The sequence below is a fragment of the Daktulosphaira vitifoliae genome, unplaced genomic scaffold (assembly GCF_025091365.1).
Source record: "Daktulosphaira vitifoliae isolate Bord-2020 unplaced genomic scaffold, ASM2509136v1 Scaffold_3, whole genome shotgun sequence".
Taxonomy (NCBI): domain Eukaryota; kingdom Metazoa; phylum Arthropoda; class Insecta; order Hemiptera; family Phylloxeridae; genus Daktulosphaira; species Daktulosphaira vitifoliae.
In genome coordinates this window covers 11616877-11639439 of record NW_026099574.1, presented here as the reverse complement: position 1 = coordinate 11639439, position 22563 = coordinate 11616877, and the positions used below count along the sequence as shown (strand labels likewise).

At 28.1% G+C, this 22563-nt stretch overlaps 2 protein-coding genes across 8 annotated transcripts in view; one reads left to right on the top strand and one right to left on the bottom strand.

The window, feature by feature from the left end:
* The window catches only part of LOC126901159 (uncharacterized), an 82471-nt gene that overhangs the window by 41423 nt on the left and 18485 nt on the right, over positions 1-22563 (bottom strand). For 2 of the 4 annotated variants that reach the window (XR_007702984.1, XR_007702985.1), the window contains exon 3: positions 21566-21736. The gene's annotated coding sequence lies outside the window, so the exon portion shown is untranslated. Of the gene's footprint in view, positions 1-21565; positions 21737-22563 lie in introns of those variants that run through there. The other 2 variants (XM_050677448.1, XM_050677449.1) reach the window with 2 other exon arrangements.
* The window catches only part of LOC126901151 (regulator of G-protein signaling 11), a 28319-nt gene continuing 7395 nt past the window's right edge, over positions 1640-22563 (top strand). For 3 of the 4 annotated variants that reach the window (XM_050677438.1, XM_050677437.1, XM_050677435.1), the window contains exons 1-12: positions 1640-2234; positions 11171-11327; positions 12886-12982; positions 17240-17290; positions 19794-19900; positions 19971-20087; positions 20202-20273; positions 20365-20547; positions 21189-21364; positions 21432-21505; positions 21630-21759; positions 21827-22048. In XM_050677438.1, coding sequence (XP_050533395.1) covers positions 11283-11327; positions 12886-12982; positions 17240-17290; positions 19794-19900; positions 19971-20087; positions 20202-20273; positions 20365-20547; positions 21189-21364; positions 21432-21505; positions 21630-21759; positions 21827-22048 — 1274 coding nt within the window. In that variant the 5' untranslated portion in view covers positions 1640-2234; positions 11171-11282. Of the gene's footprint in view, positions 2235-3773; positions 4006-11170; positions 11328-12885; positions 12983-17239; positions 17291-19793; positions 19901-19970; positions 20088-20201; positions 20274-20364; positions 20548-21188; positions 21365-21431; positions 21506-21629; positions 21760-21826; positions 22049-22563 lie in introns of those variants that run through there. The other variant, XM_050677436.1, reaches the window with a different exon arrangement.

Below are 22563 nucleotides of genomic sequence, written 5' to 3'. Positions count from 1 at the left end.
TATACTAACATGTTTGTAACCCAATTAGTTCTTATTCAAAAGTTGTCATCGACCCATCAAAATTATAGGCAAAAAAAGGCAAAATTTTTCAATCTGATATTTTGCAAAATAAAAAAAATAATTTTAATTTTTTCTTATCAGAAATTAATTAATGAAAAATATGTTTTTGACGTAATCTAAAAATTTAAAAACAGTTAAAAATATACAGCGAAATGATTATTGGGTAAAAAGTATTTAGATTTGTCTTGTCATCGTAACTCAACCGTATTAATCTGTTGCCCAATATTCTAATTGCCTTTGTTATCCTCAGAATAACAAGTGTTTTACGAAACACATTCGAGCATTTTTATGGGAAGTATTATATCTATTGTATCGATTTACCCTTTTCAACGTCATTTTCGATGTTCTTTTTTTTTGTCTCGTGACAAAAAGATTTAAATTAGGCAAAAATGTGTCATGCTAGAATATTTTATACATTCCACAACAATTAAAAAAAAAAATACATTTTTAAACAAAATACAGTGTTCTATACGATTTATAATAAAACAATTTAACATCAAAAGGGATTAATAGAAGTCCCTTTAAATCGGTTGAACGAACACGATTTGTAAATTTTGCTAATTACTTATTAAACTTGTACAAACGACAAAAGTTCGTTTCACAATAAGTACACATTGGCAAACATTTCATTCGACACACACAATCATACACTTTTTAGTACAAATTAATTTTTATTACATGACAGAAATTCTATAGCCTTAACAATAAAATAAAAAAGACAACGCCAGTGAGTTGTTAAAATACCGAGTACTAATATTGCATAGCTTAAAATATCTCAGGGGTTAACGTCCGCAAATAATCAGCCGACTATTGGCGATTAAAAATGTAAAGTGAATTTGTCGATAACCATGTCAAACTTGGTAGCTGCAAAAACCGTAACGTCGTCGCTATACTTGTCCTGTCGGGTCACTACTATTGTCACACCGCTAGTATCAATGGACCTAGTGCCGTAAAACCAAATGTTATATACACATAAATGGAGTAAAATGCCGTGACGGCTGTAAAATTGTTTAACTGACAAAATGAAAAACAAACGTCACATAAAATAAAAGTCATAGCTCGACAATTATAACGTTCGAAAGGTATAAAAAGCGAATGAGAATCATAAAAAAAAAAAAAAAAATTAAATTAATTATACCGTTCTTACGCTGGCGACGGTACAACGATAAATAATATTATACGCTCATATCGGCCGGCGCACTTTTTTGCTCGAAAGAACAAAGAGTGAGAGAGAGTAGGAGACGGAGATAGTTAGCGACGCGAGAGTGTTTTTCACGTTGGATGAAGATTACTATCCGATGTCCCTTATGACGTATGGTCGGGAACCGATACGCGGATAGGGGAAACGTCATTTCTATGGAGTGAGGGATGAAAAGGTTTACAAGGGTGCTGTACGGGGAGGGTTAAGGTCGGTCGGCGAACGGAGATAAGCGCATGAGACCCCGTGTACAACCCTCGACCGGCGAACGTACGACCGCCACGGGACGCGCCACGGTGCGATCGGGTGAGACGGGAAGAACGCATTATCCCGGCGGCGGCGTCGCCGCCGAACACTGTTTAGCTGGTAGATAGGCAGCACCCAGGACCGTGTGGTGGCAGCTCCTCAGTCGCCGAGCGATCACGATGGCCGAGTGAGCCCTACGCGGCCCCACATACCCCGCCGCCGTCGCTGTGTCGTCGGTATACGTCCGTGTGTACGTTAATTTTTTTTTTAATTTTAATTTCTGTAAGTTGACCAAGCGATAACATTTTTTTTTGGATGTCTTAAGCACACACACAAAAAAAAAAAAGATAAATTGTAGTCATTGTCTCTTTACCAACAGAGTCCGTCTTCGTCAATGTCCAATGGAAATTACCCGAGTGACGAACCGCCTCCGGTAATCCGCAGCGTTTTTAAATAGTAAAATTTCACTAAGCCTCCAGTGCGGTTTATCGGTGCGCCAGTGCACTTAAGTATGACCAACTATGGATGATACGACCCGCGAGTCTTGTTCATTGCTCGAGTAAAACTTATATCGCTCTACCTCCGCCGCTTTCAACACTTGAAAGTCGACCATAAATTACCTGTGCACTATTGACATCGGCACCAAATCAAAGTTACGCCGCCCTGGATTCCGATTCTCATGACCTAAGTTTTAGGTGGCCTCGGAAAATGTTAAAGAATTGTTTTTTCGGTAAGTCACGGTTTCGACTGGGTTACTTGAAATCATTTTTAGTCAAGTTATTAAAAAAGTTATAATACGCAATTAATCAATAAGAATAGATTGGAACGATAGGTTCAATCGTTAAAACGTACCCTTTAAACGGGAGCGTTTATTTATTTATGATACACGATTTATTAAAAATATTTGTTTGATTAATCAACTGATAAGACATTCCAAGCGAACTGTCAATTATTGAGGTATTATAAAATGTGTTTGACAAGTCTTAAAAATTTAATGTGAATATTTTAGCTTCGACGTTTTATCGAATTGAATTAATCAAATGTTAGAATTAAAAAAGATATGATTTCCAGTATACGTTATACGTTAAAATTTATGTTGCACACTAAAAATGTATAGTAATAATTAGAAAGTATATTGAAGTAATCTGTTTTTATTAAAAATCCTATTTTAATTATTCGACGAGCGTTGTAGTATATTTTATCCGCTTAGAACTAAACAAGGGTAAAATAAATTTATACTTAAGAAATAACATATTTATTTTTTATCAATAGCGTCCAGTTGGGTGCTGGAATTAAAATTAACAAATGTGTTCAAAGGTAAGACTTTAAATTCTAATCAAATCAAATGAATCCGCCGGGTATATTTTGTTGTCACTAAAAACTTCTCGCGTGTAATCTACTTGAGATTCGCTAACGTTACAAACTGAGAAAAACCATTAAGTTCTAAACAATTACCATAGGGAAAACTAAGGTAGGCTATGAAATCCCTTAAACTCAAGAAGCCGATAAACCTTTTTTATATTTTTGACATTAAAGCGAATTTATCAATGTTAATTTTGGATTTTGTCGAAGAATATCTACCACATAATCTTGAATCTCAACTAGTTAACTGTATCATATTATCTGTATGTTATAGTTGGATTGACCTCTAAATCACCACTGTTATCGGTAATAGCGGTCACACAACAATTTATCCAACAAAATAGTCTCGATTATTTCAATAATGATACCTTCCTTTGTGCACATTGATTCGATTTATTTTTAAAAATCGACAATGATTTTCCTGTAAGTTTAAGATCACATCACGTTTTTAGATTTCTTGTGTTTTTATTTCCGTTGGATGATTCATGTCAATTTATATAAACAAGAGATGTTTGTCACAATTCATTTGAACTACTGCCAATAATATCACACGAAAAAAAAAATCGCGAGAATCAATTTAAATGCCAGGAATCTTTTTTTGAATCGACAAAAGAGAAGAATCAGTTTACCGAATAATACACCGGCATCATTTGGGTATCATTACGGAAAAAACTCATTGCATACGGGTGTTTGTAAACTACTTCATTTTTTATTGTCACCATTAAAGCTCCACTTGAATTTCGTTTATTGTTATTATTATTATTATTATTATTATTACTATGTTATCTCGGTACAATAAAATCTCTCCTCGTAACCAATACGCGGTAACGATAATTTAGATTACAAACGTTCAGCATACGTGAACAAAATATTCTGTTACTACAATTGAATTACACCAAAACTCGCGTGTGTGTCGACGTTCAATACTGACGTTTAAATCCTCCGCGCCGGATACGCTCCATTTTAAAACTTTTACTTGTTTACTATCGTTACTAGCTGTTGGATACATAACCGTGTGGTGTTAAAAATGTTTCAGACGAGAGTCAATTTTAGCCCAGAACAGTATTCACTTGCTGAATTAGTGTAATGTAGGTCATAGAACTGTTGGCCTTAACGATTACCTCTTCTTCACAATACGAGTGAGTATAAATATTAAAAATATCGACGATACTGAATTTCTGTCTTAAGCCATCGGACTTTCTTTCTGTACTAAAATAATAACTATTTCAGAAAAACCACTGCGCGTTACCAAGTTTTCCCAATCAAAAAGATATATCTACTTTGAAGTAAAACATTTCTTGTAACAAACGTTCAGTCTGTAGTTGTTATTTGCAAAACTGGAAATTCAAATACAGTTTTTTGGGTTAGTTTAACTGAAACTTGATAGTTTCCAAGTTTGAAATTTCTTAACGATTTACGTGAAATCCGACTTGTAGTCAGTGCGGGTTTAAAGTTAGATAGCTAAGGAAACTGTCATTATTTTGACGAACCACAATTGGATAATTCGTTTGAATTAAAACACGATTTACTTGGGAAAAAAAAGGCGAAATGTTGTTGCTGTGAGCTTTTGGTCGTTGCTGCATACATTTTGTACAACAGTGTTATTTGTCTCACGCAAAATGTATTAAATATAAGAGCAATAACTCTTGTTATAATAAAATCGCTTTCATCGAAAATACCGAGTACGCAGGATGAGTAAAGGCATTACAACGTTCGACTAAATCACGTGGACGGCAGACGCGTGACGTTCCGGAAATCAATAAGTCGGTTTGATTAAAAATTCTACGGCCAAGTACATTCGTATTTCGCTGTATGGATTTTTGTCGAGAAGAATTTATTATTCACATAAATTATTTTTCCGCGAGTAACACATAAAACGGATTAATACATAACCGTATAAAAAGTTTTAATTGTCGTTCGTTTTAGTATCGGTAAATTCATCGGTGATCGATACAGCCGTAAAGTCACCGATGCGATTCTGCGAAGCGTAATTTACACTAATTATCTGATGTTCCAACACTGGTAGCGAAATTATAAGTTTGTTTCCCTATTGATCGTTTTTCATGGTATTATTATCAATTATAGTTAATAACATCGTTACACTAAAACAATTTAGATTTCAAACACACATTAAACTTAACGATCGATTTTTTTTCCAGTCAACGTAAATACAGTATTAAATTATGTCATACACGTTGAGAGTTATTAATTATCACCAACGCTCGTCTTCTACTATTTAAGGGTAAAAAAATTCACAATTAATTAAACCGTCGGCACGCGTTCACTCGTGGATAATTAATTTTTGCTTCGCGATAACCCAACTTATCATTGTTTAATACTAATTATTAGGTAGAATTTTCTAAATGTATCGATGGTATTCCTTTGTTTTCAAAGTGAAGTGTAGACGTTAGAATCGGATTTAGAGATTTCTTTAGCAGCCGAAAGTTCATTCATCATACTCTTTGTACACAACAACAAAGGAGTAAACAATTAAATTTTTCACTATTTTTTAATTATTTCATCGAACGTTGTTTATTTCAGTCTAACAAAAAATGTTCGGATTTTCCCATAAATGTATTGGATTCTTGAACGCATATAATGTAAAGAAAATGTTGGATAAATAGTGATAAAAATGTTATATTCGTAAATGTACATTCAATATTTTACACTACTTGTGTGTAAAATGAATATTTAAATAAAAATTATATTGTAATTAAATTATACTGACGTATGGGTTGTTTTTTTGATCATTTCTTACAATGTGCATTAAATTCGTCTAATATTTACACTATAAATCGAACTTTGCATTTTATGTTGAATACACAAAATGTATACAATATTCTGTTAAACGAACAAACACAGATTCGTCATTACATTAAGTCATTTAAACACATTTTGAGCAATATTACGACGATGTTATCATAATACATCACATTAGTGATACGTTCAAAACTTAAATTATTCAAAATGAACTCCAATTGTTCTTTGAATTATGACTGCAATAAATCTGTCATTTCTGAACTATTGTTCAGTGTTGCGATATTATTCAATGTGACATACCTTACTCTTCCAACAAATGTTAAACTAAGAAAATTGCATTAAAACATAACAATATTATTTTCATTTTAAAATGTATGTTCACCCGGCTGAATAAGCAAAAATATCAATACACTTTATGAACAGCCTATTACAATAACATGAGTAAACAATACGTAATATAATGTTGTATTCGAAGTGTTATGTTGACAGATGTCTGAAACATAAACTAATATACATTTCCACTATGAAAACTGATTTTTTTCTATAGCAAATCAAATGGAAAAATCATATAAATAGTAGTATCGCTGCGTTTTAAGAATGAGTTACTTGAAAAGGCTCATGTAAAGAGAAACACTTGATAACACAATATGATACTGGAAAATGGTTTTGAATTAAAAACAAGTATAGTAACAAGATTACACGAATAATCTCAACAACACAAAGGGTCAAGTGGAATAAGGGTAAACGAAAGGGATAATAGTTAATTCGTTTTATCATTTCACATATTTATTATTTTTGGTGTGATTTAAATGTTATAACCACATAACAGATGATTAAAAGTTTTAATTAAAAAGTAATATCTGTTGAATATGAAATAAGTTTTAAATAGTTCCATTCGTATAAAATAACGTAAGGAAATGTTAAAACAATTTCTAACTACTACTTTATTCGAATCAACGTGCGAGTTGTTGACTACGGTTAATAATAACGAGACTTATAGATTGATGTATTTTTATGATAAATTATAGTTTAGATAAATCAAACGACTAGTTAAAAAACATCTGACAGTGTACTCTTTAGGATTCGTGTTGACACAAAAATACCATAGAAGTTAGATCTAAAAGTAAATTAAATCAAAAAGTAAAACTTACATCCTAAAATAATTGGTTAGAGTTATTAACATAAGATTGTTTAGGGTTGAGGTAGATTTTATTCATATTTCTTGGGTTTTAAACAATGCAGTGAACTTGTATAGTGTTTTAATTATTAAGTTATAGAATTGAATTAGATTGACCTACTTAATTGTTAGTATAGGCTACATCAAGTAAAAGATAACATAAACATTACTTATAATAAGATAATGGTGAATAATATCAACACTCTAATTTAATAAAAAAATCTAAAACTATTAACTGTTTATAAATTCATAATTACATTTCAAACAGGCGACTAATCTTTGAAATGAAATGAATGCACACTTGTGATAAAATAAACTATTATATATTTAAATAAATTTAATGTGAAATCCGAGTGTCAGTTGTTCATTATAGCAATTAATACACTTTAACATCAACTAATTCTAGATCAAAAAATATAAAGTATTTTATAACTACAAAAATAATAAATATGCTCTATCAAAAATGCATATAGTTTTCACTTACAATTGTATTTTAAAAAGCAATAAGGCGGTTTTGCTCGTAAAAAAATGATACTTTAGTACGGAGCAAAACCCTTCAGTAAAGATGGAATCATTTTTATTATCTTATAAGTTTATGTAAAAAAAAAAAAATGAACTGCAGAGTTAGCAAATCTTAAAATCAACAAAAATCATTAAATTTTCATAAAAAATATGATAAAATCTCAAGATTCATGAGCTCAAGAACCATTTAAGAATAACTAGGAGATTTAAATATTGCGCATGGAACTGTATAAAGCTAAATTATAACATTTGATAATGTGGAATACATTTTCAGAAAATTTACCGACATATCTTAGTAAATTCTCGCTTAATCAAATTTAAGGGAAATGTTCAATGAAAATTATCTTTTTTTTTATGATACTGAGGTTCATATTTATATAAGTTTTCTGACATAAACAAATAAAAAACTTTTTCAATTTAAAAGTTTTTTTAAAAATTTCATTGACTTAAAACAACATAAATTAAGTTACTTCAAATATACATTAATAATTAAAATATAAAAATAGTAATTAATATCACTAGAAATTTAATATAATCGATAACAACAAGTATTATATTAATAAATATGATCAATAACACATTCTATTGCAGTGCATAGGGTAATAGTGTACTTCTATTAAATTCAGGATATTTTTACAGGATATGTACATATATATATATATATATATATATATATATTGATGTATTGAAAGTTTTATGTTTATTGTGTATTGAAACAATTCTTATAGATAGGATATTTTAGTTTTTAAAATTTTTATAATATTGCTTTTACAAAAGTTATCATGTTGAACAATTACATTTTAATTTAATACATACACGGAAAAAACTACAAAGTAAGGCTTACCGAAATTATTTTTAATAATTATGTCTACAAAATAATTATATAGAATATCTCAGATTTAGCTAACAACACATTAAACTTTTGGTACAATTATCAATTTGTTGATTTTTAATAGTTATTGACTTCTTAAACTATAATTAAAGAATAATTATTATTATTTATCAGGAATAAAAAATAAAAAAATATTTTATCATTATTTTTTTTAATTTAAAAATATACACTTTTAGCCCTTTTATTAAAAAAAATGTATTATAACGATAACTATATAAAAAATTAACATAATGATAATTGTTTCAAAAGTTATAAGCGTTATTAGTTAGATCTGAGACACGTCATTAAGTTGGAAGAATTATCTTATATAACTGATATTATAGTTGAACCAACTATATAAATTAGTCCTTCCAACAATATAATTATTTTCTGGCTTTATTAACATATAAAAAATATATTTCTATTCAAATTCATTGTTATTCATTCGGTAAACAAATAAAAGTTGCACGTGTTTCAATATAATATAATGTGATAGCTTCACAGAATATAATATATTCTGTGAGGATATCGCAATAAATATGAAAAAAGTAAATAAATTTAATAATAGATAAACAAGAGAGATAAATAAATACTGACGCTTCCATGTAACCCGTCGATTTCATTTCGAGTGTTTCCAACAGGAAAATAAAATGAAATGAAAAAATGTTTTCCTGGAATAACATAATTTTTTGACACTCCGTAATCTTTTTTAACCATTCAGTTATGCATATAAAAAATGCCATAAAAATAGTTTTATATAGACCTCAGGATTTCTGATTTTTTTAAAATATTTTATTATTACAGTTTATTATGTATAATAGTATAAAAAAACTGTGTTTGCTACAGGTTATCGTTTTTAAATTTTACTTATTACATTTTTAGCCAAAAGACTTAACTTTCGTGAAAACTATACAAGTAACAAAAATAATTAAATGTTTCAAATACTTTGAATGTTAAGTAGTTTTTCTAAATAATTAATTATGAAACTTTTCTTTATGTAAATTGATACAACAAGAAATTAACATTGAAATTGAATTTTGACTCACATATTTCTCGTAGTCAACGTCACGTGTTATTTTAATGTATAATTTTTAAAAATTTCTATCGACTAATTTAAAAAAAATAAGCCTATAAAGTATTTTGTGAAATTATGAATTTCATAAAAATTCTTTGGGTACGTATAACATACAATGATCACTACATATTGACAACATTGAATAGTTTTTAATAATTTTTTGTCAGTTGAATAGCTTTTATGAACAATAATTGTTTAAACTAAGATACAAGGGATTATAAAAATAGAAATTTTTATTTTTTATCGTAAGTGCCATGTTTCAACTAAATACTCGTACATTTCAATTTAATATTGTAATTACTTTTAAGGATCTTGTTGCATTGGCGTAATTATGGGTGGGTGGATATGGATGTCATAGCCTCCAAGGAAGAAACCCTATTTACGACATTTTCTCGTTGTTCTATTAAGTAGGAACTTAAGAAAAAAAATTCAGCGATAATCGGAAAACAATCATCATAAAAAAGTCTAAACAGTAAAACATTTATGTACAATTTTCCTGGCAAATAGGATTACAAGTCGAGCTTACACTAAACAGTAGAGTCTTAATAAGAAAATTGATTTTTATAGTCATTTCTCGGTTTAACTAGACTCGACGTTTACTCGAAATACCTAAGCTACAAAATTGAATAGAAGTTTTAATGTATTCTTGACGTGTTCCATTTTTAATGATAGTAGAAGTCTTAATAGTATCTTGTATATAAAGTTTATTTCGATTATCATTAATCTTGCCAAATTAGTAATTGTGTTATGAATTTCAGTGTATTTGATGATCGAAAATTTAGCATAATCATTTAAATAAAGTACAATCATGGTATAAAATTTGAATATGTTGTTTATAACGTAAAAACTTTTTTATTTTAATAATTGTAAACTCTAAGAGTCGTGTTGAGAAACAGAGTTACCCAGTCAGCCATGTGTCACTGCACTATTATAATGTGTTATAACTATTATTTACATTATTACAATGATGATATAATTATTATAATAAAACACAATTATTTAAATTATTACTATTTTATTAAAGAGCACTATTCCCTGTTCGAGACTCGATCAGTTTGCTTAGAGAGACGCCAGTTCGGTCATTTAGCGACAGACTAACCAGCCGTTCCAGAGTGTTCAAGGTTAAGATATCTCCTCTTCAGGAGAGGCCACTTTAGCCTTCCTGAAGAAACCACTATAGACTTTAATAAAATATAAAACGCAAGAAAAAATATTCGTGTTTGAACTTTTGTTATCAAATGAGAAATTATACCGTAAATTAAACGGGTATCGGTTAGTAATTAAAATTATAGAAATTTCTACCGAAAGGGATCCTTAATTCGATATCACTTGGCCCTTAACTACACTTAATATAAATTTCAATTTAATTCGTAATGTATAGGAACGCTGTACAAGAACTCATTATTACAAACTTGTAATGTGAATTTAACTCTCATATCCTTGTAATAATTTCAAGTATTTTTTAAGCGGGTACCTGCAGTGTACCATGACTTTTCAGCTGGCAATAGCAAACAAGTGTATCATAAAAGAATTGAGATACTATTTACTATCGATTTTGGGCAACAAGCTTGATATTTTCCAACAATAGGTTTAATATTGTAAATCAGGAACAAACTTTCGTGCGAAATCTTACAGTTTAAAATTCTTTAATTTTAAAATACCATTATTAATTATTCAGCAAAATTTATTACATAGATTATTGCTTACTCGAGTAAGTTTTCACTGAGTTTCTAAATTTTAACGAGGTTTATTGTCCCTAAGGTAATGCTTTTTTGTAGACGTAACTGTTATGAATTACTGTTTACATAGAAATATATATGACTAATAAATGTAATACATGTTAAAATAGTTGAGTAATTACTTCTGGTACATGTAATAATTGATAATTTTTGTTTTCAGATCAAATGAACGGGTAACGAGTGTACAAAACAATGAGGGGACGGGGTCAGAGACCGATGGAGCCCGGGTAAGCGAATCGTTAGCGCGACCCAGCCCCCCCGTCCCCAACAATATGGATAAATCGGATCGCAGACGTAGGCCTTTTGCCTTTGACAAGGTATGCATAATTTTATGATATCTCGTATGCCACCAAAGGTGGCATTATATAAATATAAAAAACAAACTGGGAATAACTTAACTTAGAAATTGAAGCAAAAATATGAAAGTTTCTTATTTTTTCATTAAAATTCGAGTAAAAAATGTTGATAAATTATTTTGAATTGGACTACATTGTTATAAAGCATTACGAGTCCTTTCTAGAAAATGTATCTCTCCAATAAGAATCAGAGAGGAAGATCAATATTTACAGTGTAAGTCACGAAATTAAGGAACAAAATCTCTGATTTTAATACGGTAACAAATAAATTCAACGCTAAAATTGATAGGTGAGATTTTGAAATGTCGCAACATAACTCAAATGTATGACATGACTGAAAACATGTTTAAAATATTTTCTTTGACAACATATACCATTAGTAGCATACACATTATGAAATTTAAATCAAGTTCGAATTGTTAGATCTACACCCGAATATGCTTAATATCTATAAATACTTATGAAAATTCTATCCAGTGCTATTCTCAGAATTTTTGCAAATAATTTTTTAAGAGAAATCTTTAGGCATCATATGATATCTATTTTTTCTTTAATCTCTCGAAAAATATTTATCATAATATTACACTTTTAAGTAAATCAAACTTAATTTTAAAGAGTTGGTCTTTTTTCGGAGACAGGGATATTTTTTCATTATCCTCGTTATGATACCAATAAAATGTCAATTGAATGTTATTCGAGTACAAAGCAATGAAAAAGGTACTTTAGCGATGGCAAACTACTGCAACTTAATTGGCAAAATGGTTCGAGAAATTCAGAAGGTATTATTAGATTTCTTGAAAGAGGCATTCAAAAGAAATATTAGTTAGCGTATCAAAAGAAATTGAAAAAATGGTACCGATAATAGCTGTTAGGACAACTTGACATTACAAAGTCAAACAAAACAACCGGCTTCAAATATTGTGTAAATTCCATACAACATACATTATACGATTTTTTTATTATTTATTAATTTTTATTTGTATTGAAAGTTTTAAATATAATTATTTTACAACAATGTATTTGTTTTAAAAGCACACAAAGCATCATTATTAAAAGTAACAAAAAATCAATTTGATTTAAATTTCATAACAAATTTAAATAGGCTATCAATAAAAATGTATATTCAGAGACATATTTAGAGTTTTGACATCTCAGATAGTTTTATTGCCGTCCCTAGATACCTCCTATTTTATATATTATGGTTACAAAAAAATGCTGCCATACCTTAATTACAAAAAAAATTTTCTACCAGGAACCAGCGTGCTCCCACTATCTTCCCTAAATAAGCTCCTGAGTATATTTGCAAATATGACTTTGATAAAAGTGTATTTTCAAAAAAGTTTTAATTTTCATCTCTTACATTAAAAGCCAATAATATGTATGAAATCAAAATTGAATATCGAATTTAAAAGAATAATTCTATTGCCAGTGTAATCTTATGTTCCCAAAACGTTAATTTTAGTAGTTTAATTAAAAATCGAAAAAAATTAAATTTAGCAACGATATTTTTATGTTACAGATGGAGGGGCTGGTTAGAGAAATGAAAGATGAAGAGACTGGGGTGCGTGTAAAAAGTCAAAAGTTATTCCTCACTTCAATCCCTTCCGCTTTTGCTGGTAAGTTATAATTTATTCAAATTTATTACTAAGAATAACTTTTTTTTATTTACACTAACATAATTCTAGTAAAATGTAAAAAGTTTCCGTTTTAATAATCGTATATATTACACGTAAATTGCATAAAGTAATGTAAAAAAAAAAGTAATCATTATTCTTACAGACAAATAATCAAACAAATTTTTGAAGTCTTACCTATGAAAAATAGGTTTGAAAAAACATAAATTTTACTTTTGTAGAAATTCCCTAGTGTATAACGCTCTACACATTGTCAATGTAACAGCATTAATAATCCAATAGTTGTCCAATATTGTTAAGATTTACCGTAACACTTAGAAAGCACGACCATAGTATAAAATACATAAAATTCTATTAAAAAAAACTCCATTTTTATTTTCAATAAATAGTCTATAAAAAGTAATTACTCAAAAAAAAAAAATCTGGACACAGCGATACCTCAAGTCACTCGTGCAAATAAAGAAGTTATTAAAAAAAAATTATATTAAATATAGCATAATAATACTCTGACTATTACAGTTTTTATGACTAGAATATACTTAATAACGGCGTTAGTACTCGATATTATGTAATCTGAATAAAATAAGAATTTACAAGCTTATTTTCTTGTAAAATTTTCAATGACAATAAGGTCGAAAATAAATTTTTAGATACTCATAAATGTTCCTTAACTCGATATTAAATTTGGTCTATTGATTATTGCAAATTGCATACATTAAGTTAGATTTAAAGAGACGTCATAATAAATTAAATCAACTGTACTTACAGTAAATCTATGACGACTTAAAAACACACAGATTTCATAGGGTAATAATTGTTTAAATAAAACGAGCAAACATAAAGACTTCATTTTGAACAGCCTTTGAACAATAACAGTTGTGTACAGATTATAGATAGATTGGTAGACCACTTTTCTAAGAGAACTTAATACATTAGATCTAATAATGAGTTTAATACATTAATTCCACACAAATAGATTTTAGTCGAATAAGAACGTCTATACCGAACGGATAAAATAAATAAATCCCATATTGATGGCTGTAGTGAGATAGGTTGAAGTGATATACATTCAGTACTTAATTTACTGCAGACTAGTATGAAAGTTTTTATTAACTACACCACTCACAATTCACTTGCCAACGGGCAAGTCATTATCAAGAGTAAGATATTTTTCGATAAATGTATACGATTATCATTTGCTTTAAATCCTTAAAAAAAACCTTTGTCCTGATATAAATATAGGATCAGATTATATTGAATATTTATCGTAAGTGTACTTGTTAAGTGACATATCATATGTTACTTAACAATTTCAATCAATCAATTTTATAAGACACCCTTAAATAAAATAAAATTGATAAAGGGACATAAATTATGCATTTTGCATGCAGTCGTCGAATGGTAGTTAACAGCAATCGATTTTAAGTTAAGATTATCTTTAAACTTTATGTTTGTCATTTTTAGACAATAATATTAAAAAACCATCTATTGAAACGTAGGAACTGCTATTGAATATTAATTTTACCTAACATATTATGAAAATAAAAGGCCATTATACAAAATTAAAAAATTAATTTTTAAAAAAGAAATTCCTATTCATCTGATATCACTAATACGAAATCCCGACTGTTTTTATTTAAATATTTTCAATTTTCCTTGTATAATTTATAACATACCTAGAAATTCTTTGTAATATTATACAAGAAAATCGATATAGTAAAGCCTGTATGATATTTTGATTACATGTTACGGGGCATGGCATGTTATGTATGTTGCTTTAGAAAATATGTTTAGAAGTTATGTCTTTTGAAATGATCAAGTTCTCCAAAATCACATTTTTTTATGTTTCCAACAAAATTTACTTAAATTATGTCAAGAGTTAAATTTTTTACGATTCTGTATTACAATTGACATTAAACTATAGAATAAAACTTTTTTTTAATTGCTCTGTAAAAGTTAAATTTTCTACCACCACATCAAATATCAAATTATCAAAATGAATTGAATCGTAAAATACGTGATAATCGAGTAAATTGTTACGTTGATTATGTAGACATTTAAAATTTATATTCATTTCTATTTAAGGGTTTGGTGTTTTTAGTAAAAAATCAATATCTACAGGCAACCCTAGGTTTAAATTCCCTCAGCGCGAATTTCACCGGCTAGAGCTACTTTATTGTGTTAAAACTTCTGCTCGTTGATTGGAAGTTATACATTACATTATTTACGGTTTACACGGTAGTACAACAAAACCCTAATTAAATGTTCTGCATTGACTCGTGCGTTAAAGTAACTATGAATTAATCTTTTCACTTACAAAATATTACGAGTATTAATTTTCAACTAACTTTCAAAGATACTAATCAACAATATTATATAAATTTCCTTTTTCTTTATTTTATAAATACGTCAATTGCTTGATTGAATAATTGTTTCTGCCCAAACCAAAAATACGTTTTTGGTTGAATTCTCTTATTCAATTCTATGTTAATAATATTTATATCTAATATTGACCAAATGATATATTATTTTACTAGTAATATACTAGTAATAATATGTGTGCGATACATAATAAATAACAACTGCGTGCCGAGAATAATTCAACGTTGCATTAGAGTAATTAATTATCGAATAGCAGAAATATCAGCAGCCGTAGAAATACAACACATAGACAATCGGGTCGTTTCATGACTTCTTTTTAGTAGATAATAATAATATTTTTGTTTTATAAGTTAACACGCTATACTTAAAAAATAGCTCAAACATCTAGTACAGTGGCGCCTTTATAGGATATAGGATTAAACCCTCCCTTATGACCCTTAACCTCCACGACTTTTGTTAATTTACGTGACTAGCAATAGAAATTATACTTCCAAAGATATTACACTCATATGTTTTATTTAATTTTTATTAATTTATGAGTAATCAATTCGTAAAAACTTGTAATCCAACTTAATTGACCAATAAATGTATTATATATTAATAATTCATAGGACAAACATTTTTTTGTCGATTTATCTATTTACTAAAATAATTGAGATTAAGTAAAAGCTACAAAATGTAATCAAATTTAAGCATCTATTCATAAGAGTTATACATTGTTTATTATATTTGTAGTTTTATTTTTATTTTTCTGAATATTTTCTTAGTTTAATCAACGTAATTTTGTGTAACATGTTGAAAACGAGCAGTTTAAAACACTGTAACCTTGGGCTATTAGCACTATAGTAGTTTCGTTAAGTTAAAAGCCCTTTGGTAAACTTTTAGGTTACTACCATAAAGTTTGAACCATTTTGTGGTTATCAGATATAAAATATCCGAGTAAGCTTATAGAGAATAATTTAGGCGGCAAGACTCTTCGCTAGTTTGTGAAATGCTATTTTTTATATGCTAATAAAAGATCTTTAATGCAATCTCACTACAGAATACCTAATATAATATAATAACTATCACCTTATCCTTATTTCAATTCAAAAATTTTCACATACTATTAAAGCTCTATGTCGCTCAACACAAATTTATAATTTTGTTACACTTTTATATTGAGTACATTTTAACGGTATACATAAATCGAATTAAGAAAATTAAAATATTAGAATAGTAAAAGCAACGATTTCCATATAATAGAATAGAACTCTTTATTTTTATTACATCTGTTGTTGTAAAGTTTTATCAGAATAATTGTGAACATATTTATTTTCAACGAAAATTGTGTTAGAACAAAACCTATAAATAACTGATTCATCGTTTAAAACTATAGTATTGATTTTGATAAGTTTTTTAGTAGCAATAAAATGTATTACTAAAAAACTATCTGACGAAAATTGTCAACAAAAATATTTCTTTTGTTTTTTAACACTTCATATTGCATTGTACACTTTTCTTTGTTTAATTTTCTATTAACATACTTTAGAATATGGCTCAATGATACTTATTTTTTCCCATTGCAGTATTAAATATGTAAAGCCTCGTAAAGTTAAAATTCTCCGCCAGATACGAGTTGTATTATTATGTAAAATTTATTGAATATTGATCATTTTAAACATACCACTCCTTATACAAGCTCATTAACCTAATTATATAAACTCTAATATTAAAATAATTATTTCTTATTTTGAGTTTCTAACATCGCAAAAATGAAATACATAACAATATGAAGATAAATTGAAAGTTTTCGTTAAAATATATATTTTAGTCAATTAAATCATATTAATCTGGTTAATTTTTACTTTGTTTCAGGATATAACATTATTGAATGGTTAATGGACCGCTTAACTGTCGACGAAACTGGTAAGAGAATAGTATTAAATTACTAGTATTTTTACAGTTTATTAAACACTATTTTGTGAAATACCTTATAATGATATGAAAACCTTCACAAGGTCGTTTAAATAAAAAAAGCACGCCATTAACATACTTAAAACATAATGTTTTAAGAATAACCATTAGATATTAAGTTTTTCTTTTTAGAGTAAATAGTTATACACAGAGAGGGCAAGTAAAAATTGGTTAATGATGTATGGGATTTTTTATTTAAAGTCTATTAATTCTTCTAAATAGAATTTATAATTTATATATTTTAGTGAAACGGTAAAATTTTTAAAGTAAATATTATCCAATTTTCATAAGTCGTAGAAATAAAGAAACGACTCTAAAAAAACAATAAATATTGTATTTACTGTGTTACAGAAAGAAATTTACAAAATATTTTTATATTATTTCGTTCTTTCTTAGTCAATTGTTTGATAAATATAAAATTTATTTTCATAAAATAGAAATAATCTGACTTAAAAAGTTTGGTATTATTCTAGACATTTTGAAAACGAAATATAAAATTTCTTGACATTTTGTTAGACTTTTATCTCTGTTTACAAACAGACTAGAAGACAAATAAGTAAATTTAAAAGTAAAATGAAAATATATAATAATTTTGAAAATAAACACTCAAAAGAAAAATACATAGATATTAAATTATGGGTTGTGTGCCAACAATAAGTGATACTTCTCTAACAATCAAAGAAAAAGTTTTTTTACCATTTCATTAATTTGACATTTTTGGTCTAGAATTTGAAACGTTTTGTACTATACAAATAGTTAAAAAAATACGAATGAGGATAATAAAATATGCTCTAAGGGTTTACATAATAAAACTTTAGAAAGTAGTCATCATCATGCCAACTTTACGTTCAACTAGCATTAAATAAGTACAATAAAATAAAAACTACGAAACAAATGTAAAAATAGACATCTATGTGTTGAGTATGAATAAGAAACGAATATAGAATAATAAAGATTGCAGAGTCGAATACTAATGTATATTTAAAAGGTAATGCCAAGTTCCAAAATAATAGTATAAAATAATCATTTAATTCTATGAAACACGAGTATAATAAATAAATAAGTATTAATTACAACAAAATAGGTAGTTTAAAAAAATAATTATCAATAGTTTACTTCACGAAAGGGGTAGTTAATTACTTGATACTTTATGAAATATTGATTCAGGTAGTTTTGAAAATCATATTTACGCTAATATAATTTCTTTTTTAGAAAATTGAATACGAAATAATTCATTAAAAAAAAATAATGTAGTTCATTTTAGATATCCACACCTAGAAGTTGTAGATAAAACACTGTCTTTTTTATAGCGAAAGATTAAAGCTGAAATGTTTTGTAAATTAATAACAACAATTTAACGTTGATATTTTTCAAGTATAAATATAATGATCCCTGTAATTTATAAAGGCTGTGCATAAAATAAATTAATGTGTTATGACACAGCCCCGACGTCCAAAATACCGAGTAAACATTATGACATTTACTAGGTATATTTATATAGCAACGTGCGATAATAGCAGTGTATGGTAATAAGTATATTAGCGTATATGGTCCATTAGCATAACTCGCCATTGTAATAACAATAATAATATTTAAAATGTATAGTTATATATATACATAACAAGGTAGATTCAGGAAAGAGCAATAGATTCAAAAAACAGAACAAGTTTAACATTAAAGATCTATGGAGTTTGCATATTCCCATGGTAACGTACGGCCTTCCGGCTGAGTGCGGTTAAAGAACTTACTTTTTAACGAGGTATATATGTATATATTATATAATAAACGATTAAAAAAAAATTCATAGGATGATAAAATTAACATCGAAAACTCCTATTTGATTATTTTTTTTTATTATGAAATGTGCTTTATAAAAATCGAGTTTATTTTTACAAATCATGAAATCTTGAAAAACTTAGTTGGTGATGTACTATGATGGTAGCATTAAGCTAACTTCTAAAAACTCTAAATCATCCAACTCGATGATTGTGACTCAGAAGTATATTACTCAATCTAATCTTGAGATTTTACAGTGAAATTCGCGAAAACGATTAATTTATTGCATACTTCTCTAAATCAAATAACGTCGTTGTCGAAACTCACCAAGAATACTACAACATTAAAATGCGTATCAGTGACTCTTTCAAGCAATAAATGATCTGAAACTGTTGGACAAACGGACCTTAGATAGTTTTTGGCAATACAATTTTCAAATTGGATTATTTTTATTATAATAGCTATCTTCTGCTGTAGAGTTTCTTAAACGTAGATCACTGACACGCAATAATAAATCGAATTACAACGGACATGCTTTGTCGTTAAATAATACATGTTTCATTAAATTATTCTGTTATGAAGCAAAGAAATAATATTAATGAGCTTTACTTAAAATAAACTTAAATATTCAGGGCAGTGTTTCTTTTATAAATCATTGATGTGGTAAATTTGTTTTTAGAAGCGGTCCATATAGCCAACATGTTATGCCAATATGGTTATTTCTTTCCAGTAAATGACTCTAAAAATCTAACTCTAAAAGATGACAGCTCTCTGTATAGATTTCAAGTAAGATATCAAACTAACCGAAACCTTTAAAATCAATATTTATTGATTTTTATCTTATTAAATGGTATAGATTCCATACTACTGGCCGTGTTCGCAAAAAAATCCTGACAACGTCGAATATGCTATTTATCTATCAAAGCGATTACTACGAAATAAACAACGTCATGCACTAGAAGATTACGAAATGGTAAATCATTATATTTTAATCATTTAACACAACCTTAACTTAATACCAACATTTTTTTTGTATTTGATTTTGTTTTACCGAATATTTATCTTACTCAAAATACGTGTTTTATAGGATTCTCTGAACAGTCTAAAAAAAAACCTACAAAATAAATGGGAGTTTATCACGATGCAATCTGAAGAACAGGTAAGATACATAAAATAGCGAATTCGATTAATGAAAACGATGAAAATTTACAAATACGATTTACACATACTATGCACGCTGTATTTTTAAGGTACGGTTGAGTAAAGATAGAAAAAAGGGTGAAAAAATTGTAACAGATAGCCAAGAAAGGGCTTTTTGGAGAGTACATCGACCTCCTCCTGGATGTGTTAGTGTTTTGGAACAAATACCAATTAAAATAGGCGGAAGCTTTTCGACGAAGAAAAAAAGAAGTTCAGAAGATCTTCGAAGAGAGGTAAAGTATCAAAACATTGTAATTGTTTAAATAATAATTTTACCATGATAGAGTTAAAAACCCTTTATGACAATCATTATGAGAGATAAGTCCTTATATCACAAAGCTTTGTTATTTGTAATTTTATATCATTATGTTATTATGGACTATTAGATATATATAAATGACTTTCTTTTTAGTAAGCTTAATTTAATATTTAATTTTTTTTTTAGAGTAACCCTATTGAATTACATACATAAAAATTTTAACCCACACTTAAAATTTAATGACACCAAAATTTTTCATATTAATTATGCTTTATATATGAATTATCATATATAAAGTTTTCAAAATATATAAGGAAAATTATATAAAAATGTCAATAGACCGGAATCTATCACACTAATCCCTTCCTATTTGACTGCCACTACCACTTTAAAAACCTTTGTTCGTGTCAGAGAGACCTAAATTGCCAAACAAAAAGAAATGAAGCCCACTACCTACACACATAGGTACGATGCCTTACCGACTGAGTTTAGGTCTTATTAAATGATGAGGAATGTATGAACATTACTACTTTTACTAATTCTTCTATTAGAACTCTCACAGATACAATTTCATAGCAGTAAGATTAAAGTCATTTAACCCAAATTATTTATTAGGTGGAACTTCTGAGAAATTGTATCGGAAGAACGCGAGTGAAAACATCTGTAGCTTTAGATGGATTGGTATCATTTAGTGAAACATATCACGAGTATGACCCTTTACTTACTGCAGCTCAGCCGTCAAACCCATGGGTGACAGATGATCCAACATTCTGGACTTTTAACTGTCCAATGTAATGTTTTAAAAAACTTATTATACGTTCCCTAGGCAGAATATTCAATTATTTTTGTCATTTACAGAGTCGACGCTATTACAGAAAAACGTATTAAGCGTTGGGCGTTGTCAATGGAAGACTTGGTATCTGATCTCACAGGTATAAACTTAATTTTAATGAAAAAAAATATCACCAATTATTTGTTTAAATTTCACTTACCTCTTTCAATGTTCCATATTCTTATTAGTTCAAAAATTATAACTATGGTTTCACTTTGTTACAGGTCTTCAAGAGTTCACAAATTATCTTCGAAAAGAATACAGTCACGAAAATATTAGATTTTGGTTAGCAGTTAATGATTTAAAACGCAGTTGCCAGTCGCAAATTCATCTAAAAGTCAAAGAAATTTACAAGTTAGTATAAAAAATACAACTGACCAGGAAAAATATCTAATGACATGTACATATTATAATATTTCAGTGAGTTTTTAGCTCCTGGGGCCCCTTGTGAAATAAATATCGACGGCAAGACTATGGAGAAAACACATAAAGAAATGAAGGGTCCATCGAGGTTTACATTTGATGCTGCAGCAGAACATGTTTATACCCTACTGTTGAAGAAAGACTGTTACCCTAGGTTTATTAGATCGGAACATTATAAGAACTTGCTAGCTAATGGAGTTCAACCATCTGCCAGAAGAAGGTAAAAATTATTTACAAAAACACATAAGGACTTAATGTTGTAAACTTCAATATTTTCGATAATATTTATCGATAATTCAATCACTTTTTTCAACACAATACATTTGAAATATAGCGTAATAAATAAAATATTTATTAATAATAATGATATTTTACAATAATTTTTCTTTGACTAAAATTATATAACAAATTTTTTTATTATGTAAGCTTTTTTAAATGAATGAAATGAAAGTCAAGTTTTTCAAATTAAATTTTTCTCCTTCGAGAATTTATCATATTCGTTTAAATCGAGAGAGGTAAAAGTCTATTTTGAAATTTCTGTCTTTGCAACTTATTTATTTATATTATGACATACAACACAAATATAGATGTATTTTAAATAGAAATAAAAGCAATTTTCTAACGCGTTTCTCTTTATATTCATAAACTTAATTTTAAATTCACAATGAAATATTGCTCAGCATTAAAGTACAAAAAATCTACCTATGAAGTATTCTTTACAAAGAATAATTTACA